The sequence below is a fragment of the Seriola lalandi genome, unplaced genomic scaffold (assembly GCF_002814215.2).
Source record: "Seriola lalandi dorsalis isolate HSWRI2012SDOR001 ecotype SW California unplaced genomic scaffold, Sedor1 jcf7180002053122, whole genome shotgun sequence".
NCBI classification, from domain to species: domain Eukaryota; kingdom Metazoa; phylum Chordata; class Actinopteri; order Carangiformes; family Carangidae; genus Seriola; species Seriola lalandi.
This window is the reverse complement of record NW_019523675.1, coordinates 1-15,446: the sequence shown is the minus strand read 5'-3', so window position 1 is coordinate 15,446 and position 15,446 is coordinate 1. Positions and strand designations below refer to the sequence as shown.

General features: G+C 44.5%; 2 protein-coding genes across 2 annotated transcripts; both read right to left on the bottom strand.

Annotated features, from left to right (window-relative positions):
- Positions 1 to 26: 26 nt before the first annotated feature.
- LOC147819460 (titin-like) lies at positions 27 to 3,982 on the bottom strand (the record flags this gene model as incomplete). Its single annotated transcript, XM_087172541.1, has 1 exon — positions 27 to 3,982. A coding segment is annotated over one exon (3,942 nt), but the record flags the coding sequence as incomplete, so codon positions are not given.
- Positions 3,983 to 4,987: 1,005 nt separating this feature from the next.
- LOC147819459 (uncharacterized) lies at positions 4,988 to 14,967 on the bottom strand. Its single transcript, XM_087172538.1, has 2 exons — positions 14,911 to 14,967; positions 4,988 to 14,772 (listed from the first exon to the last, which is right to left on the bottom strand). Exon 2 carries the CDS (start codon positions 14,429 to 14,431, stop codon positions 6,653 to 6,655), a length of 7,779 nt encoding a protein of 2,592 aa, XP_087028664.1. The 5' UTR covers positions 14,432 to 14,772; positions 14,911 to 14,967; the 3' UTR covers positions 4,988 to 6,652.
- Positions 14,968 to 15,446: the final 479 nt, after the last annotated feature.

The following is a 15,446-nucleotide window of genomic DNA, read 5'->3' as shown; positions in this document are numbered from 1 at the left end:
TGAAGACATAGGTCTTGAATGAGCCAATTCATGTGAATGATTAGTGATTCTCAGAGAAGATGGATGAGTGAATGAATGATACATTAATTTTTCCTGTTGTCAAACCTCTTGAGACCACAGTGAGCCTTGAAGATGTTGTAGTCCTGCCAGCTTCATTCTCAGCTTCACAAACATATTCTCCTTGATGCCTCTCCTTGACAATTTTGTTGATAACCAATGTGTATGTGTCATGGTCTTTGGAACACTTGAACTCTTTGCCAGATTTCAACAATTGTCCATTGAAAAACCAGTTTACTTTTGTAACATACTTAATGGTGGTGCTAAAGGTTACTTTACTACCTTCTTCGATAGATAAGTCTTCAAGGGAGGTGACTATTACAGGGTATTCTCTCTGTTCTGGCCTAGATACTGTGATCTCCTCCTTGAAGATCTCCTCCCTGTGCTCCTTCTGGATGCTGACATCCACTGCCTGTTCGGTGGGGACTGTGGTAGGAGGCAGGGAAGTGGTAACAATAGCCGCTCCTAGATCTTTTTCTTGGCTTTTCAGTGTCACTGACCTCACCTCCTGCCTCGACACCTGGACCGACTGCTCAAAAGCCATGTGAGCCTCAGTGGAAATTTTGATATGGGAAGAGATGGATTGTTCCATCTTTGCTGCTTTGGATTCCTGCACCACAACCTTTTGCCCAGCTGCAGCATGTTCAACTTCCATTTTAGACTCTGTCTTGAGTGCAGCAGCATGAGATTTAATGGCAGTGAAATCCACTGTACTCTCTGCCACATTAACTGTCTCTACCATGGATGACAACATTTGCTTAGAGGAGGCTGAAGTGACCTGCGCCCTTTGAGGTTTGTCTAGCTGCATAGTGCCCGGCTGTTCTGAAGTAAGAACATGGGCCTCTTGGTACACTATGGAGTGGAAAGCTGCCTGCAGTTCAGTTCTGAGGTCAGCTGTCCGAGGGTATTCACCCTCAAAAGCCAGAGTGATCTCCATGGGGGCACCTGTTGTTGTGATGAGGTATGTGAACATGGCCCGTTTGGGCTCTCTTTGAACCTTGACCTCTTGTACTTCTACAGCCTGTAACCTGCCTACAACATCAGCCAGTAACACTGGCTGGTCACTGGCCACAGCAGACTGTAAGGCATCTCTGAGCTGACGGCGTATATTCAGACTGGATGGTTTAGGGATCTGAATCAAAAACGTCATCTCTTTGGGAAGAGCTGTGCTGTCTTTTGATTCTGATGCCAAAAGGGACAGTTTTGGCTGCGTGGTTGCGACGACTTTAGTAGACTCAGACTTGGTGATCTCCTGAGAGATTTCACCCATGAGCACTCGCTTCTCATCCATCACTATCGACTGCCTGACTGACTGGCCTTCCTGGATCTGAACAGCAAAGTCCTGTTCTGCTGCCTCTAGAACGACACTACTCTCAGTGGAGATCTCCTTCTCCTCAATCTGGATTGGCTCAGTGGAAACTTTTGGTTCTACAGCCATTTGACAAGTGAATTTATCCACGGCTGTAAGACTCTGTGTGTGACCTTCCTCTAAGGCCTGACTTTCTGCCACACTGGTGACATGCATCACATTCCAGCGATCCTCCTTTTGCACCAAGGCCCGCTGCTGTTTGACATCAGTTGTAACTGGCGTCTCTTTTGGCAGCTGCATAGGCTGGTAGGAGAGCTGGAGGATGTTTTGAGGCCTGGGCTCAGTTCGAGGGTGAGACTGAACTCCAGTCACAGACAAATCCAACTCTGTGTGGTAATCTGCTGTGAGCTCCCTTCTCTCCTCGGAGATGGCTGCATGGCTCCTTGTCTTTTCTTGTTTCTGTGCTGCCACCTGCTGGTCGGGCTTCTCAATTAAGAGAATACCCTCTTTGGGTAGCGCCTCCACAGGTTGGGTTGACTGGAGATGCAGAAGAGTAGGGGCCTCTTTCTGGGGCTGAATGGCCATGGTGCTAGCCTTGGACTCAAACTCTGATGTGTCCTCACAAACTACTGTCCTCTGCTCATCCTGGCTAACAGTGTGAAGCAGAGTGGGACTCTTCCGAGTTCCTGCCTGCTCTGGTGCTGGTTTCTCACAGGTGAAGCTACTCTCAGATGGAAGTAAGTCCTGGTCTGTGATAACCTGCAGGTGCAACACCTGCTCCCATTCTACTTGTGACTGAATGGACATGGCACTGTCCAGACTTGGCAGCTGCTGAGTAGGCTCAGCCTGTAGCATTTGCTTCTCTTCAGCCATTAGCGCTGCCTTCATCATTTTATCCTTAGAGAGACGGGCTATCTCCTCAGCAGGCCTTTGCATGGAGAACTTAGTCTCCTTGGAAAGAGTCTGTTTGGACTCACTGACTGAGGCCAAGATGGGTTTGTGCTGTTCTTTTCCAATGGAAGACTTCACAGCAGAATCTGCTGTTGCTAGTTCAGTTGTGTGGCCCTCTGCAAGCACACGTTTTTCTGCAGACTGGGCTGAGTATAAAATCTTAACACCTTCCTTAACCTTGTAACCCTTCTCCTCCTGTGGTTTGGGGATGTCCTGAGACTGCTCTTTCAGGATGGACAGTTGTGACTCGACCTGATGCCCACTGACGAGATGTTTAGGTTCTGAAGTGGGTCTGACCATAGCAGACTTCCTGTCAGCCAGAGCCTCTGTGCTAACACTAGAGAGTGGTGTGAACTCCTCAGCAACAGCTGACATCACCTTTGACCTCTTTTCTCTAGCCACCTGAAGCTCAATGACCTCAGGGCTTTGAATGCGATCACAGTGCTGTTCTGTGAGGTCTTGACTCTCTTCGACAGACGATGTAAACGCTGCCATATGGAGCTGTTTTGCAGGAACAGCTGAAACCTGAGGTGGATGGGTAGGAACCATTGACACTCTCTCCTCTATCTCATGAGACTGAAGCACTGCTGCCTGGTGGGTCAAATGCTCACGATGAACAGTTGCAGCAGAGATATCAAGGTCTCTAAGGGAGCCCACTTGCTCACTGGGAATTATCTGCCGGTCCTCAGTGCCGATGGTATAAACCATCTGATCTGACCTAGCCCTGTCCTGGCCTGGGAGGCTGACCTGGTACAAGCGAGACTCGGTTGCCTGTTCTGTCATTGAAACCTTGTAGCCTTTCTTCTGAACCACTGTCATCTGCTCCTGTTTGTGGGAAACAGAGACTGATTCCCTAAACACAACAAGCTCAGCACCACAAGACGCCTCCCCAAATGGGTTGGAGGCCTTACATGTATACAAACCACTGTCTTCCTGTTTGACACTCTTCATATTGATGAAGCCAGATCCATCTGGGTTAGCTATAATGATACAGTTTCTACTGGGCTGGATCTGGAAAGCACCTTTGAACCACTTTACATCAGGGATTGGATCACCGCTGGCTTTGTAATTAAAATAAACCTCTCCTCCTTCTGAGCACCTCACAGGCTGGATCTGAACAGTGAAAGTAGGAGGCTGACCTGTGACCTTAAACATCTTCTCAACCCATTTCTCTGCCTGGCTAACATCAGGCTTTTTCACTTCAAGGTACGTGGTGCATGTTGTCTTGCCAAATCTGTTGGTGGCAGTGCAAGAGTACTCACCCTGAACCTCAGATGTGACCTTGGTGATTACTAAAGTGTATTCCTCCCTCTCCTCTATTAGCTTATACATAGAGGAGGTCTTAAGTATTGTTCCATTGTGAGACCATTGAACAGTTGGCTTTGGAAAGCCGGACACTTTGACGGTAAACCTGGCTGTTTCCCCACTGGTTACAGCTGCTGGGGAGAGCTGGCTAAGGAAAACTGGTTTTTCTTTCTTCTTCTCTAAAGTGGAAGAGTAACGTTTGGACTCTGGCTTGAATTCAAGTGTTTTTGTTTTCTTTGGTAACTGGACACCAGTGTAGTAGGTTTCCTCTTGTTCTTCGACAGTGGTGATGGTGGTGCTACAATGCTCTGTCAGGAAATATTGAGTAAGACTGATAACAATATCCAAACGACAAAACCTATGATATTAACAGTGAATTCATAAAAGCAGATATTAGGGCTGTCCTTCACAACAGAAATTCTTAGTCGACTAATGGTCATAGGATTATTTTCCAAACACTCATTAAGTTGAGTAAATGAGGAACTCTGATTAGTATTATTAGCCCTCTGCAGGTGATTGCGGCAAATCTTTTAGAATCTGGCAAAGTAAAAACCTTTTACAAGTTCATTTCTAATCCACATTACAGGAAAAAATACACATTACATTACAAACATCCTAATTACCTGTTTATCGACTAAGTGATTTAAAAAGGACAGCCCTACTATATACTAAAATATGTGACAAAAATATTAACATATTAACAGTGACGTAATATTTTTAACAGTGAATTGATTTATGTAAAAAACACTTTTTGCTAAAAATCAAGAGAATGACCTAAACATGGACAAAGAGAAGAAGAGTGTTTTCCCCGAAACGAATAGATGATTCTCTGATCTTTTCACAGCTGAATAAAGTGATTTATTTCTCTGGTTATTTGTTTCCATTTTTTTTTATATCATATTCAGAATCAGAAAGGTTGGTGTTATTTCTCTTTTAATTCCTAAGTTTTGCTTTTAGTTTTCTTCAGTTACTTATGGATTTCATTATAATTATTAAACCTAAATAGACCAAATAACCATTTGAATCTCATACAGAAGTAAACAAATAGTCACGATATTCTCATATGCTGATAACATGAACATGTGTAATAGATGGGATGCACATTGACGTCACACATCATGTACATCCCATCTATTACAGTTAAACTTTTAAGGTGAAAAATGACCAAGGCGTATTGTTCAGTATCCATCCCAAATCAGGAAATGTATTGGCACCGATATTAAAAATGTTCAAGTGATTCCAGGTTTTACACAATGTAGGTAATTTTTAGACACGTATTTTATCCTGTTAATTTGACAATCGACAAATGGAATTGTTTAAAACAAACAAAAACAAAAAAAAAACAAATCAAGCTCAGACTTCAACTTTAGATGATCAAATATTTTATTATATAAACTCTGAGACAAACCAACATGATGTCTGTACAAATAAACCAACTCAATGCTGATTTCTTTTGGCTTATTTTACTGATAACCACTACTCATACACCCCTAAAATTACACATATTTACAAGACATCAAAACTTATATTTAAATTTAAAAAAAGTTTCACAGTATTATCCATTTTTAAAATTATTCATCAATCAACTTACTCTACTATGAATTACCAACTTCTTTTAAGATCCTAAAAATATCTTTCACAAGCAGCAAAAACTCTGACACAAACACAAAAAACCAAAACAAAATACGGCCACAACATTGCACACAAACAAGTGAATCATTTCAAGTAAGCAATATGACAATATATTCTTGATAGTTTCAAGATTTTTGATAGGATCACTGTTAAAATATAAATTTTTTAGTTATAAGGACTGAGACTATTTTTCATATTGATGAGAAAAAAACTGATAAGTGAAATACATAGTACTTTTAAGATCTATTTTTTATTATTATTCAAACACTGCAGTGACTGAACTGACACCAAACATTTTTTTAGTTTCGCTCAACACCCAGGTGACATTACTAATACATTTTTGGTTGCTATTTTTTCAGTTTCTCTACATGGCATGTAGTAGATGGGTTATTTCACATCTACTTATCATACATAAATGAACTGTTAAAACATATGCAACATATTATGATAAGTTTGTCCTGAATTATTGATTCCTTTAATTCCAGTCCCAGTCCAAATAATTATGGGTGGTGAATGACTTTGATTGTATTCTTGTATTTCATGTTCAATACAAATTAATTTTTTAGTTACCTCTCAGTGAAATCATTACCTTGGCTTTGCAGCTTCACACAAACACTTACCGTCACTACTTCAACAAAAAATTGTCAATGATATGTATTTCGCCAAATGTTTGGCGTATATGAGATGTTTGCTTCACACATACCTAATATTCCGAGTTGGTGGTGCAAACTGATGTGAACACCGCAATGTTAAAAACGGACTGGTAAAATTTTTCTTTAAGTGCACAACTTTGGATAAAACACAACAGATGCAGCAAACATAAATATATTTTTTTCTACCAAAACTTAAAATAAAACTGTTGAGTTTTAAATGAACAATTTACCAGCACACTGACCTGCTGACAGTACTCAACCGTTTTATTTTTTTCTAGATGATATTTTCATCACTGACAAACTTACGATGAACATGTACACACCTACATTCACCTACATTACTCAAGGCTGGTTGCCCAAAGGTAACATAATATTTCCTACTGAGTCTGGCCAATCTTAGCTAACGTGGGTTAGACAAACAAAAGTAATAACTGACTAATTCAATCCGAAAGAGTTCGAAGATAACCTGGGGGCTGAGTGGCTAACTATAAGTTGTGTTTTAGTGGCAGCACTAAACCACACCGAACTGAGAAAATGAGGAAAACTTAATGTTTTTAGACAGCTCATAAATGTGACAACATTTTCTGTTTATTTTAGGTTTTTGCTTCACTCATCTAGGTTTCCCAGTAAAGCAGTTAAAGCTTGTAGAAGTTGCTTGGTCAGCCATGTTACTTTCAAATTCTTAAGAGAGTTGAAATTGGATAGTAAGTTTATCTTTGAGCAACCAGCCCCAGACCTTCAACTCCTAAAACACCTTCAGCAGTGCTGTAGTTTCAACGCACCCAGCTGTGTTTTGGATTATGCACTTGTACTCACCAGCATCACTCTGGGTCACATTAGTAATGAGCAGATTGAAATGGCCCGTGGTTTTCTCCTGGATTATACATCTGCTGTCTGCGACGCGATCTCCATCTTTGTACCACTCTGCGGTGGGGTTTGGCTTACCACTAACCAGACACTGGAGGATAACAGGTGTCCCTACTGCTGCTGTGACGTTGGTCAGTGGGATGACACATTTAGGGGCTGTCTCAGTCACCTGGAACTGGAAGCTACACATATCAGAGGACTTCCCTTTGAACTCTACCTTATCATCTTTTGCTGGTTCAGCAAACACATCAAAATTGATGCTTACATATTTTTCTCCCTGTTCACTCATTTCGTTGTCAGTGTTGGCCACCAGTCTGACTGCTCGCTGCGACTCATCTGCCTCTTGCTCAAACTCAAACTCAAGCTCAATTTCTGACACCTGTTCACCATCAAACGATGTGTTGCCAACCATCAAGTCGAACTTCTGTGGTTGAACTTTGGCACTTCCAAGAGACACAGCGGTCAACTCCCTGCCTCTAGTCTTCCCTGAGAAAGTCTTGGCACTTAACACCACCACGGAGGCCCTACACAGAGTCTCCCCAACAACGTTAATAGCTCTGCAGGTATACACTCCGCTATCCTGTGTTGACACTTTACAGATCTTCAGGAAGTGGTTGTCTCCATCGGATGAGTGCAAGTATTTCTTGTTATTGTGAGGAACTTTTTTGTCACCTTTGAACCAGGACACAATGGGAGATGGAATTCCCATCAGTGAGCACTCAAACATGACTGTGGTTCCCTCTGGGGCCTCCATGTCACAGATGGGATTAATGAACCTTGGAGGCATCTCAGTGACCTCAAAAGCTATTTTCAACTCATCATGCTCCTGGGTGACAAAGTCCACAGCACCCTCCTCATAAATGCTCGGTAACACATCCAAAGATATGATCATGCTCTTGTTGTCAGCTGTGTACTCGGGAATGGTGATGATCTTAACCTGTTTCTCAAATTCTTTCACCTCGTTTTCATCCAATTCTACTTCAAGCAGAATCTCCTGAGGGGATGGAGAGCGAGAAGAATCATCTTCCTCCACATCAAACTCCATCACATGCTGGTGAGTGACAGCAGGTGGGGCAGGCATGAACCTCACTTCCTGTGATACAACTACCACTAATGCAACACTTCTGGCTTCCCCAACATAGTTCACAGCCTCGCATATATACTCTCCCTGGTCTGCTTTAGTGACATTGTGAATTGTAAGTGAGATGGTATCGCCATCTCTCTCCATTTTAACTCTGTCATCTGCCACCAGTTGGGTTTTGTTGCAGAACCACTTCACATCAGGGGAAGGTAGGCCAAACACCTCAGCACAGAATGTTAGCGAGTCATTTTCAAAGACTCTCTTCTTAATGAGAGGTTTGAGGAAGGCGGGAGGAATTCCCTGCACTTTCTCCTGTAGGCCTGTAGACCCTCTACCCCTGGTGAGGAATTGATTCTCGTCCACATTTATTCCAAGAGGTGTCGTTTCAATGCCCTCATCAGCAGGAGATGTCAGGAATTGAAGGGGTGAGAAGAACCTCTCGCTGGAGATTCCTGTCGAGGGTCTCTGGTGTTCTACAGGGGAGAAGGGATACTCTTGAGGAGTCATAAACCCACCTGGTGCATCAGAACTGGGAGTATGGAAGGACATGGGAGACTTGGGAGTGTGGAAGGACTCTGCAATTGGCTGTGAGACCTCAGTAGACGAGCCTGGGGTGTAGAACCTCTCAGCTACCTCAGCTATCTCTTCGCTCAAAGTGCTGCCAATCTCTATGGACATTTCAGACTCAGGGGACAGTGGCCTTCCCCAGTCAGTTGGAGGGTTGTAGTAGTCGTAAACAGCACTGAAAGTTACCTCCTCTTCCTCCATGGGGCTAACTGCTGCTGCTGCTACCCCAGCTTCAGCTGCTGAGGCCCTGTCTGAACTACGTCTTTCCTGTCCCTGGACAACAGCATCCACAGGCAGACTGAGTGGTTTAATTCTTCCAACCATGTCTACTTTAGGCTTGACAATAAGCGGTTTATGTTCTGCCTTCACATGGCCATCTTCACCCATGATTTGTATATGAGGGTCAACTACGTCATCAGCCACCATTCCCTCTGCCACTTTTATTACATCAGCCTGGGAGTCCGGCATACTGAGGAAGACGCCGCTGTCCAAAGAGGGCTCTGGAATGGAAATCTGCTCGCTCCTTGCATGTTTGTCCAAAGAGAGTTCTGGGATTGAAATCAACTCCTCACCCGCAAGTTCTAACTCGTCACTCATATGCTGCAACCCAGACATGAGAGCGTATCCCTCAGTACTTCCTTTAACATCTTGTTTTTCCACTTCTGTCAACCCCTCCACAACACTAGCCCCACTAACGATTTCAGGCCTTGCAGGTGCACTTTGCTTGTCAGGTTTGAAAGATTCAGAAATTCTTTTAGGCTTTACAACCTCCTCAGCTAGAGCTGAAGTTCTGACGGAGCGTTTCACTGCAGGAACTTTTTCTGACTGGAATTGGATGAAGCTGCTACTTCTATCAAACTGTGTAGGCACAGTGCCCTCTCTTACCATCTCCCCTTCACCTGCCTCCCCTTGTACAGGTAAACAAACAGGTTTCTGTGGCTTAGGCCTGACCAGCTCTGGAGACTCCTTAACATCCTCTACAAACTGTTTAACTGCACTATGGCTTTCCTCGAAAACTGCCCCCTCTTCAACATCACAAGGTACCACACAGATGTCACTGCCTTCCTCCCTGGGGGAGGTAAACTGTGAGGTCTTAGAAGAGACAGATTTGGATCCTACAGGAATAGTTTGAGTGCCATCAGGTAGAGGTTTAGGTGCAATTATTTGTTCCTGCGTGTCAGGGGAACTGGCCACCACTGGTATAAACTCTTCAGGGAAAAATGTTTCTATTCTCTGCTCCTCCGGAGAGGTGGGAGTCATTAAAGCAACTGGAGAGTCTGACTCAAAAGCTTGTTTAATCTTAGAAACTTTTATCACAGCAGCAGAAGCCTGCAGACCACAGCCGGATAAAGCTGGAGGCTCTCTAGAGACACTAGGTCTGGACTTTATGGCTTTGGCTGCTACCTCTGAAGGCGCTTGGGGGAGAGACTTAGTATAAGTGATGCCAGCTTTGTGGAATACATCATCCTCAACAACACCACCTCTCTTTGAAAACTGCACAGGCTCTTCAACTTGAAATGACACATCAGAGATGCTTGTCACCTCTCCCAACCTATTTCTAGCAACACATTTGTACACTCCAGCATCAGTGTATGTAAAACTGTTGATATACAGCCTATACACTTTATCGTCTACCTCAACTCTGTATTTCCCGCCCGTGAGTTCGAGGCGAATATCATTACAATACCATTCAACTTCTGCGGCAGGTTCACCTGTAATGACACACTCTAATACAGCAGTGTTGTCTTCAGAGCATGTGATATTCTCTAATTCGCTGATGACATGAGGAGCTTCACCGACCACATCAAAGGAGAAAGTGAATTTATGTTTGACAGTCTGAGAGGCTCCCTCATCACTCGGCACGCCCGAAGGGTTCTCTGTAAAAGCCTGAGGTTTGTCATCAGTATTTTCCTCTGTCATCTCAGGGACAGGTGTGGGAGCAGTAATTCTGATTTCTACAGCTGAGGAGCTGAAAGATTCATCCGAGCAGTGGCGCCTGTGGATCACTGCCTGAGGCACCTGTAGCGTTGCCTTCCCCGACTCCATGTAGGACTGAAGTTCCTCCTCCATCAGGCTCTCTTGGTTTTCTTCACCCTTGTCTATCTCTTCTGTAACCACCACTTCCTGTGTGGCGCCTGTCCTTCTCACCACCTTTTTGTCTGAGATCTCGAGAGTGGCGGTACAGATGGATTTGCCATGTTTATTAGTTATGACACAGTCATATGTCCCCTCGTGGTCTGTGGTTGGATAGAAGATAGTGAGTGTAGACTTGTTAGATTTGCTTATGATATCATAGTCAAAGTTGTGGGCTAATGGGTGGCCATCTTTGAGCCAAGTGACTGTGGGCAGAGGGTCACCATTGAACTGGCAAGTAAACTCTGACATCTCACCGATTTTTACTTTAACTGAAGACATTTCTTTCACAAATACTGGACGGGAGCCTCTGGCACTTGTAACCCCTTCTTTTACCGTCTTAGACTCTTGACTTTGGTAAACTCCCTCTTTGAAATTTGACTCCTCTTGGACTCTATCCTCCTTCTTCCTTGTAGCTCCAAGTTCATGAATTTCAGCACTCATCTCATCACCCTGTTGTGATCTTAGCAAATCTTCATGTCTTTCCTCTCTCCTCACACCTGCGAAACCCTTCTGTTGTCTCCATTCGCTGGTCTCTCTCGTAGATCCTAATTCCTCTCTCATCCCTCTCTCCCCTCTCATGTCTGATTGGAAGCGTTGACTGCTGGATTTATCAGCAGACATACTGTATTCCTCCCTGCTCCACCTCCTCTCTGTCGCTTTTTCCACAGACTCTTGTGGTCTACGGCATGGGGAGCGTCTCCTGACTGAGGAAAATTCTTGGGAAGGCTTATGAGGACTCTCCCCCTGAGGTGCACTAGTAAATTGGGTCGGAGAGTATCTCTGAACCGGTGAAGCTTCAAGACCCATGGTGTCTTTTAGAGGAGTAGTTTTTAAATCATAGGATCTTTCAACAGGCGCACCTGCATGGTGCGGTAAAGCAGGATGCGTAGGAGAATACCTCGTTATAAAAGAAGACTCATGAGGAGATGGTTCGCACCCAGCGGCAGGAGGTGAAGGTTTTTTTGTTGGTAAGGCTTCACCAGCAAGCGATGTATGTGGAGATCGAGGGTCAGTGGGATCAATTTCATGAGATATGCCACCATGATAGGGTTCACTATCAAATGGTGAGATGGTCTCAAATGGCAACCTAGAGCCAGACTGTTTGCTTTGACTGTCCAAAGCCCACTCAGACTCCAGTTCAGCTACTTCCTCTTGTTCGACAACATCTTGTTGCCATTTCAAGATGCGCTGAGCCAGTGCTTCCTCCTCACTTACAAAGTACTCGCTGTCCCTTTGCAACCTAGTTTCACGCCCCTCTGTTGGCAGCTCGCCAGCAGGTGGCCACTGCAGGGTCTCACCCTGCTGATCTTGGAAACCAGCAGGGACTGACTCACTTGAAAGGAACTTCTCTTTGGCCGTTTTACCTGGTGAAGTTTTTCTGCTGCGCACAACTTCATTTTGTGGAATTGATTCTAAAGCAGAAGCCTCCGCAACATTTCTTCCAACCTCAGAGGTTCTCTCTGCCTGTAATGGTGAGTAACCCTCCACCCAGTCCGACTCTAGCTTCACAGCTTGCTCTTGTTCCATCAGAACATCCTGTTGCCATTTCATTATCCGCTGAGTTAAGGCCTCCTCTTCACTGACAAACTTCTCACTCTCATTCTTCAGTTCAGAGATGTTCTCCCTTGAAAGCTGGAGCTCACGCTCTTCTCTTGTTTTCTCAAACAACATTTTCTCTGTTCTGGGTTTCGTTCTAGGTGATGACTCAGCTTTTTCTTCTTCTGCTCTAGCTTTAATTCTGGGTGACTTTTGTGACAACATGACTGTGATTTCATCCTGTTCTACTCTACTTTTTACTTTAGGTGACTTAGGGGTTGACGTGGTAGCGTGGCTTTCTCTTTTCTCCCCCACCTCCTGCTGGGTGTAAACGTTCCCCTCAGGAGCCATAAACTGAGTCTCTGCCACCAGAGGCAGATCAGTTTCAGGGTGGAATGTCTCCTCTTCTGAAATTTGCATGCCTTGCTGCCATTTCCTGATCCGCAGGGCGAGGAGTTTCTCCTCACACTCCATCCGATCAGCTTCTAGGCTCCTCTCATACTGAGCCCTCAAAGACTCCCCTGCACTCTCCTCTTCATATGGCTCAACTGTTTCTGTTGCTAAGCCGAGTGGTGACGATCTTTCTGGCCGTGGTCTGGGTGTCTCTCGAAGTACGTCCTCTGCTCTGGTTTTTGTTCTGGGTGACAACTCTGCTTCTACTTCTGTAGCTCTAGCTTTTATTCTGGGGGATTTTTGCACTTGCATGGGTGATGCTTCACCTTCTGTTTTTGCTAATCTGGTATCCATTGTGGCTGACTTTGCAGGCAAGGAGAGGGACGTTTCCACTTCTCCTCTGGCTTTTACTTTCGGTGACTTGGGTGTTGATGCAATTGCAAACTCTGGATCTACCAACCTTGCCTTCATTCTTGGTGATTTACGGAACGAGGAGGGCATGGCCTCAGTTTCAACAATTGCTCTTTTCTCTATCATTTCCTGTTGGGTGTAAATGTGCCCCTCAGGCTCCATGTACTGTGTCTCTGATGGCATGGGCAGATCAGTGTCAGGGTGAAATGTCTCCTCCTCTGATGCCCTACTTCCTTGCTGCCATTTCCTGATCCGCAAGGCGAGAAGTTTCTCCTCACACTCCATCCGTTCAGCTTCCAGGCTCTTCTCATACTGAGCCCTCAAAGACTCCCCTGCACTCTCCTCTTCATACGGCTCTACTGTTTCTGTTTTTTCTTCTGGTGTAAGTGATCCTCTAAGGAACTTCTCCCTGGTAGATGTGACGAGATGTTCCCTGCTTTCAGTGTACGCTGCAGTTCCTGGATATGCTGTTGTTTCAGAGTATGGGGCTTCAGGCTTTTCAGCGTCCACCTTGTGGTCAGCAACAACACTGTGACGCTGCATCATTCTCACATCTGCCTGATTTTCATCAACATCTTTACCCTCCAGTGACTGAGAATATTTTTCACCTGATTTTCTCTCTGTGGGTTCCAGCAGTGTATCAACCAACTCACCTCTCATGATCTGAATGGCCCTGGTTCTGGACTGAGGCTCAAATGAATGCCTCACACGAGGCTGAGAGGGATCCCCGCTTGAGGTTTTACCTTGAAACTCCCTATGGCTCTCCCCCACATCTAAAGTTCGATTGAAATGCTGGACATCAGGCAGCGAGGCAGGCTTCACTCTGAGCCTCTCAACATAATCAGCATAGCTGGACTCACTGGCAACTGATTCTAACTCAAACTCAGACGACGACATGGTACAGATAGAAAGTCTCTTCTTCTGTTTTACAGCTTTTTGGAGTGTAGTAAGTTTTGTTCTTACCTCGTTGTGAAGGCTCTCGGTGTCGCTGAATCTTTCGCTGTACCTGTCGCTGCACCTGTCGCTAAATTTGTCACTGAACCTAGCACCGGTGCGCCGGTCACAGTAAATATCACTGAATCTGTCATTAAAGCGCTCAGACCTGTCAAACATGAGGGGAGGGGACGGGGCACGCTCAGAGGCAGTTTCCAAACGTTTAGACTCTTTCTCTGACACTTTCTCTTTTGAATGGGAACCAGACCGAAAGTACACAGTACGCACCAAAGAGTTCTTAGACCGAGATCTTCCCTGATGGACTTTGGACATCTTGTCAAATGGAGAGCCAACACACCTGAGCTCAACTCTAATCTTCCTATCTTTCCTCTGCTCTGCCATGGTGTCTATGCTTTCATGGGCTTTGGCAGAGCGTTTAACAAAGCCCAGGTAGTTGGCGGACTGCTCTTCCCTCAGTGACACCAAAAGTGATGCTGTGGACTCGGCAGAACCCTCTGTGTTTATTGCCATGACCTTATAACTGCCTGAGTCCTTCTCTTTGATACTGTCAATAACCAGACTGGTAGTGTGCATGTGCATTTTGCTGTCAGAGCAGATCCTACGTCTACGCTCTTTAGGAATAGATCTGTTATTATGAAACCAGAGGATAGTAGGCGGCGGGCAAGCGACTAGTTTACACTTTAACTCAACTGCTTCCCCCTCCAGGACGGATTGGAACTTGAGTTTCTTGGTGAAAGACGGTTTGATGTTGTCCGTCCACGAGGTGATGGAGGAGGTTCTGCTGGAGCAGCGATTGGCTGACACCAGGCCATGATCCAGGAAGTCCTCGGTGTCGGAGAAGGCTCCTCTCAGCTGTCGAGCACCGGTGACCTCTGCGCTGCTGTGCAGTGTTCCTTCTTTGCTTTCATGATAAAACAGCTCTGAAAAAAGAAACAGACAACTGTCAGAACAACACAGCCTCCAGGGGTAAAAAAGAGAAAAGGATTTGAATGAATCATTAATGGAAATATTAAATGCATGCTGGGAGTCACAATGCTATAAGAAATAATTTCACTCACCATATTTGTTCGAATAAACGCAAGACTTGATTCTTTTTATTAGAAACCTGCAGGAAGTTTTGATCCTTCGTCTGTGGAAATTTCTTCAAAACATAAATTATTTAATATTATTAAAAAAATGCATATTTCCAAGATGGGCTGCTAACATTCGCTCGTTTAACTTTTTGATAATTGCTTTGGCTTTTTACTAGAATATTCCTTACCTGACTTGCAGACAGGAGAATAAACGCCCTTTCTAATCCTTAAACTTAACAGGAAATAAATGATGCAGAAGTATCTATGAGAAGCAAAGCTCTCCAGAAAAAATATATTATTCCAAAACTTTAACAAATGAAGCTGGAAAATTGGGTGAGAAGGCGTTTATTCGAACTAATATAGTTTACTGGTGTTATTTAGAATGCAAACCACAGGAATCACATCCCACTATCTGCAAGCCAGGCTAAGAAATATTTTGCAGGAGGAAGGTATCAGTTCCAGATGCAGTAAACCTCCATATCTTTTAAAGGGCATTTCAAATCCGGAAGCTTTAAAAGATA

What these genes read in the sequence shown, in the direction of transcription:
- LOC147819459 (XM_087172538.1), bottom strand. Translation starts at nt 14,431, where the DNA reads ATGCACATGCACACTACCAGTCTGGTTATTGACAGTATCAAAGAGAAG.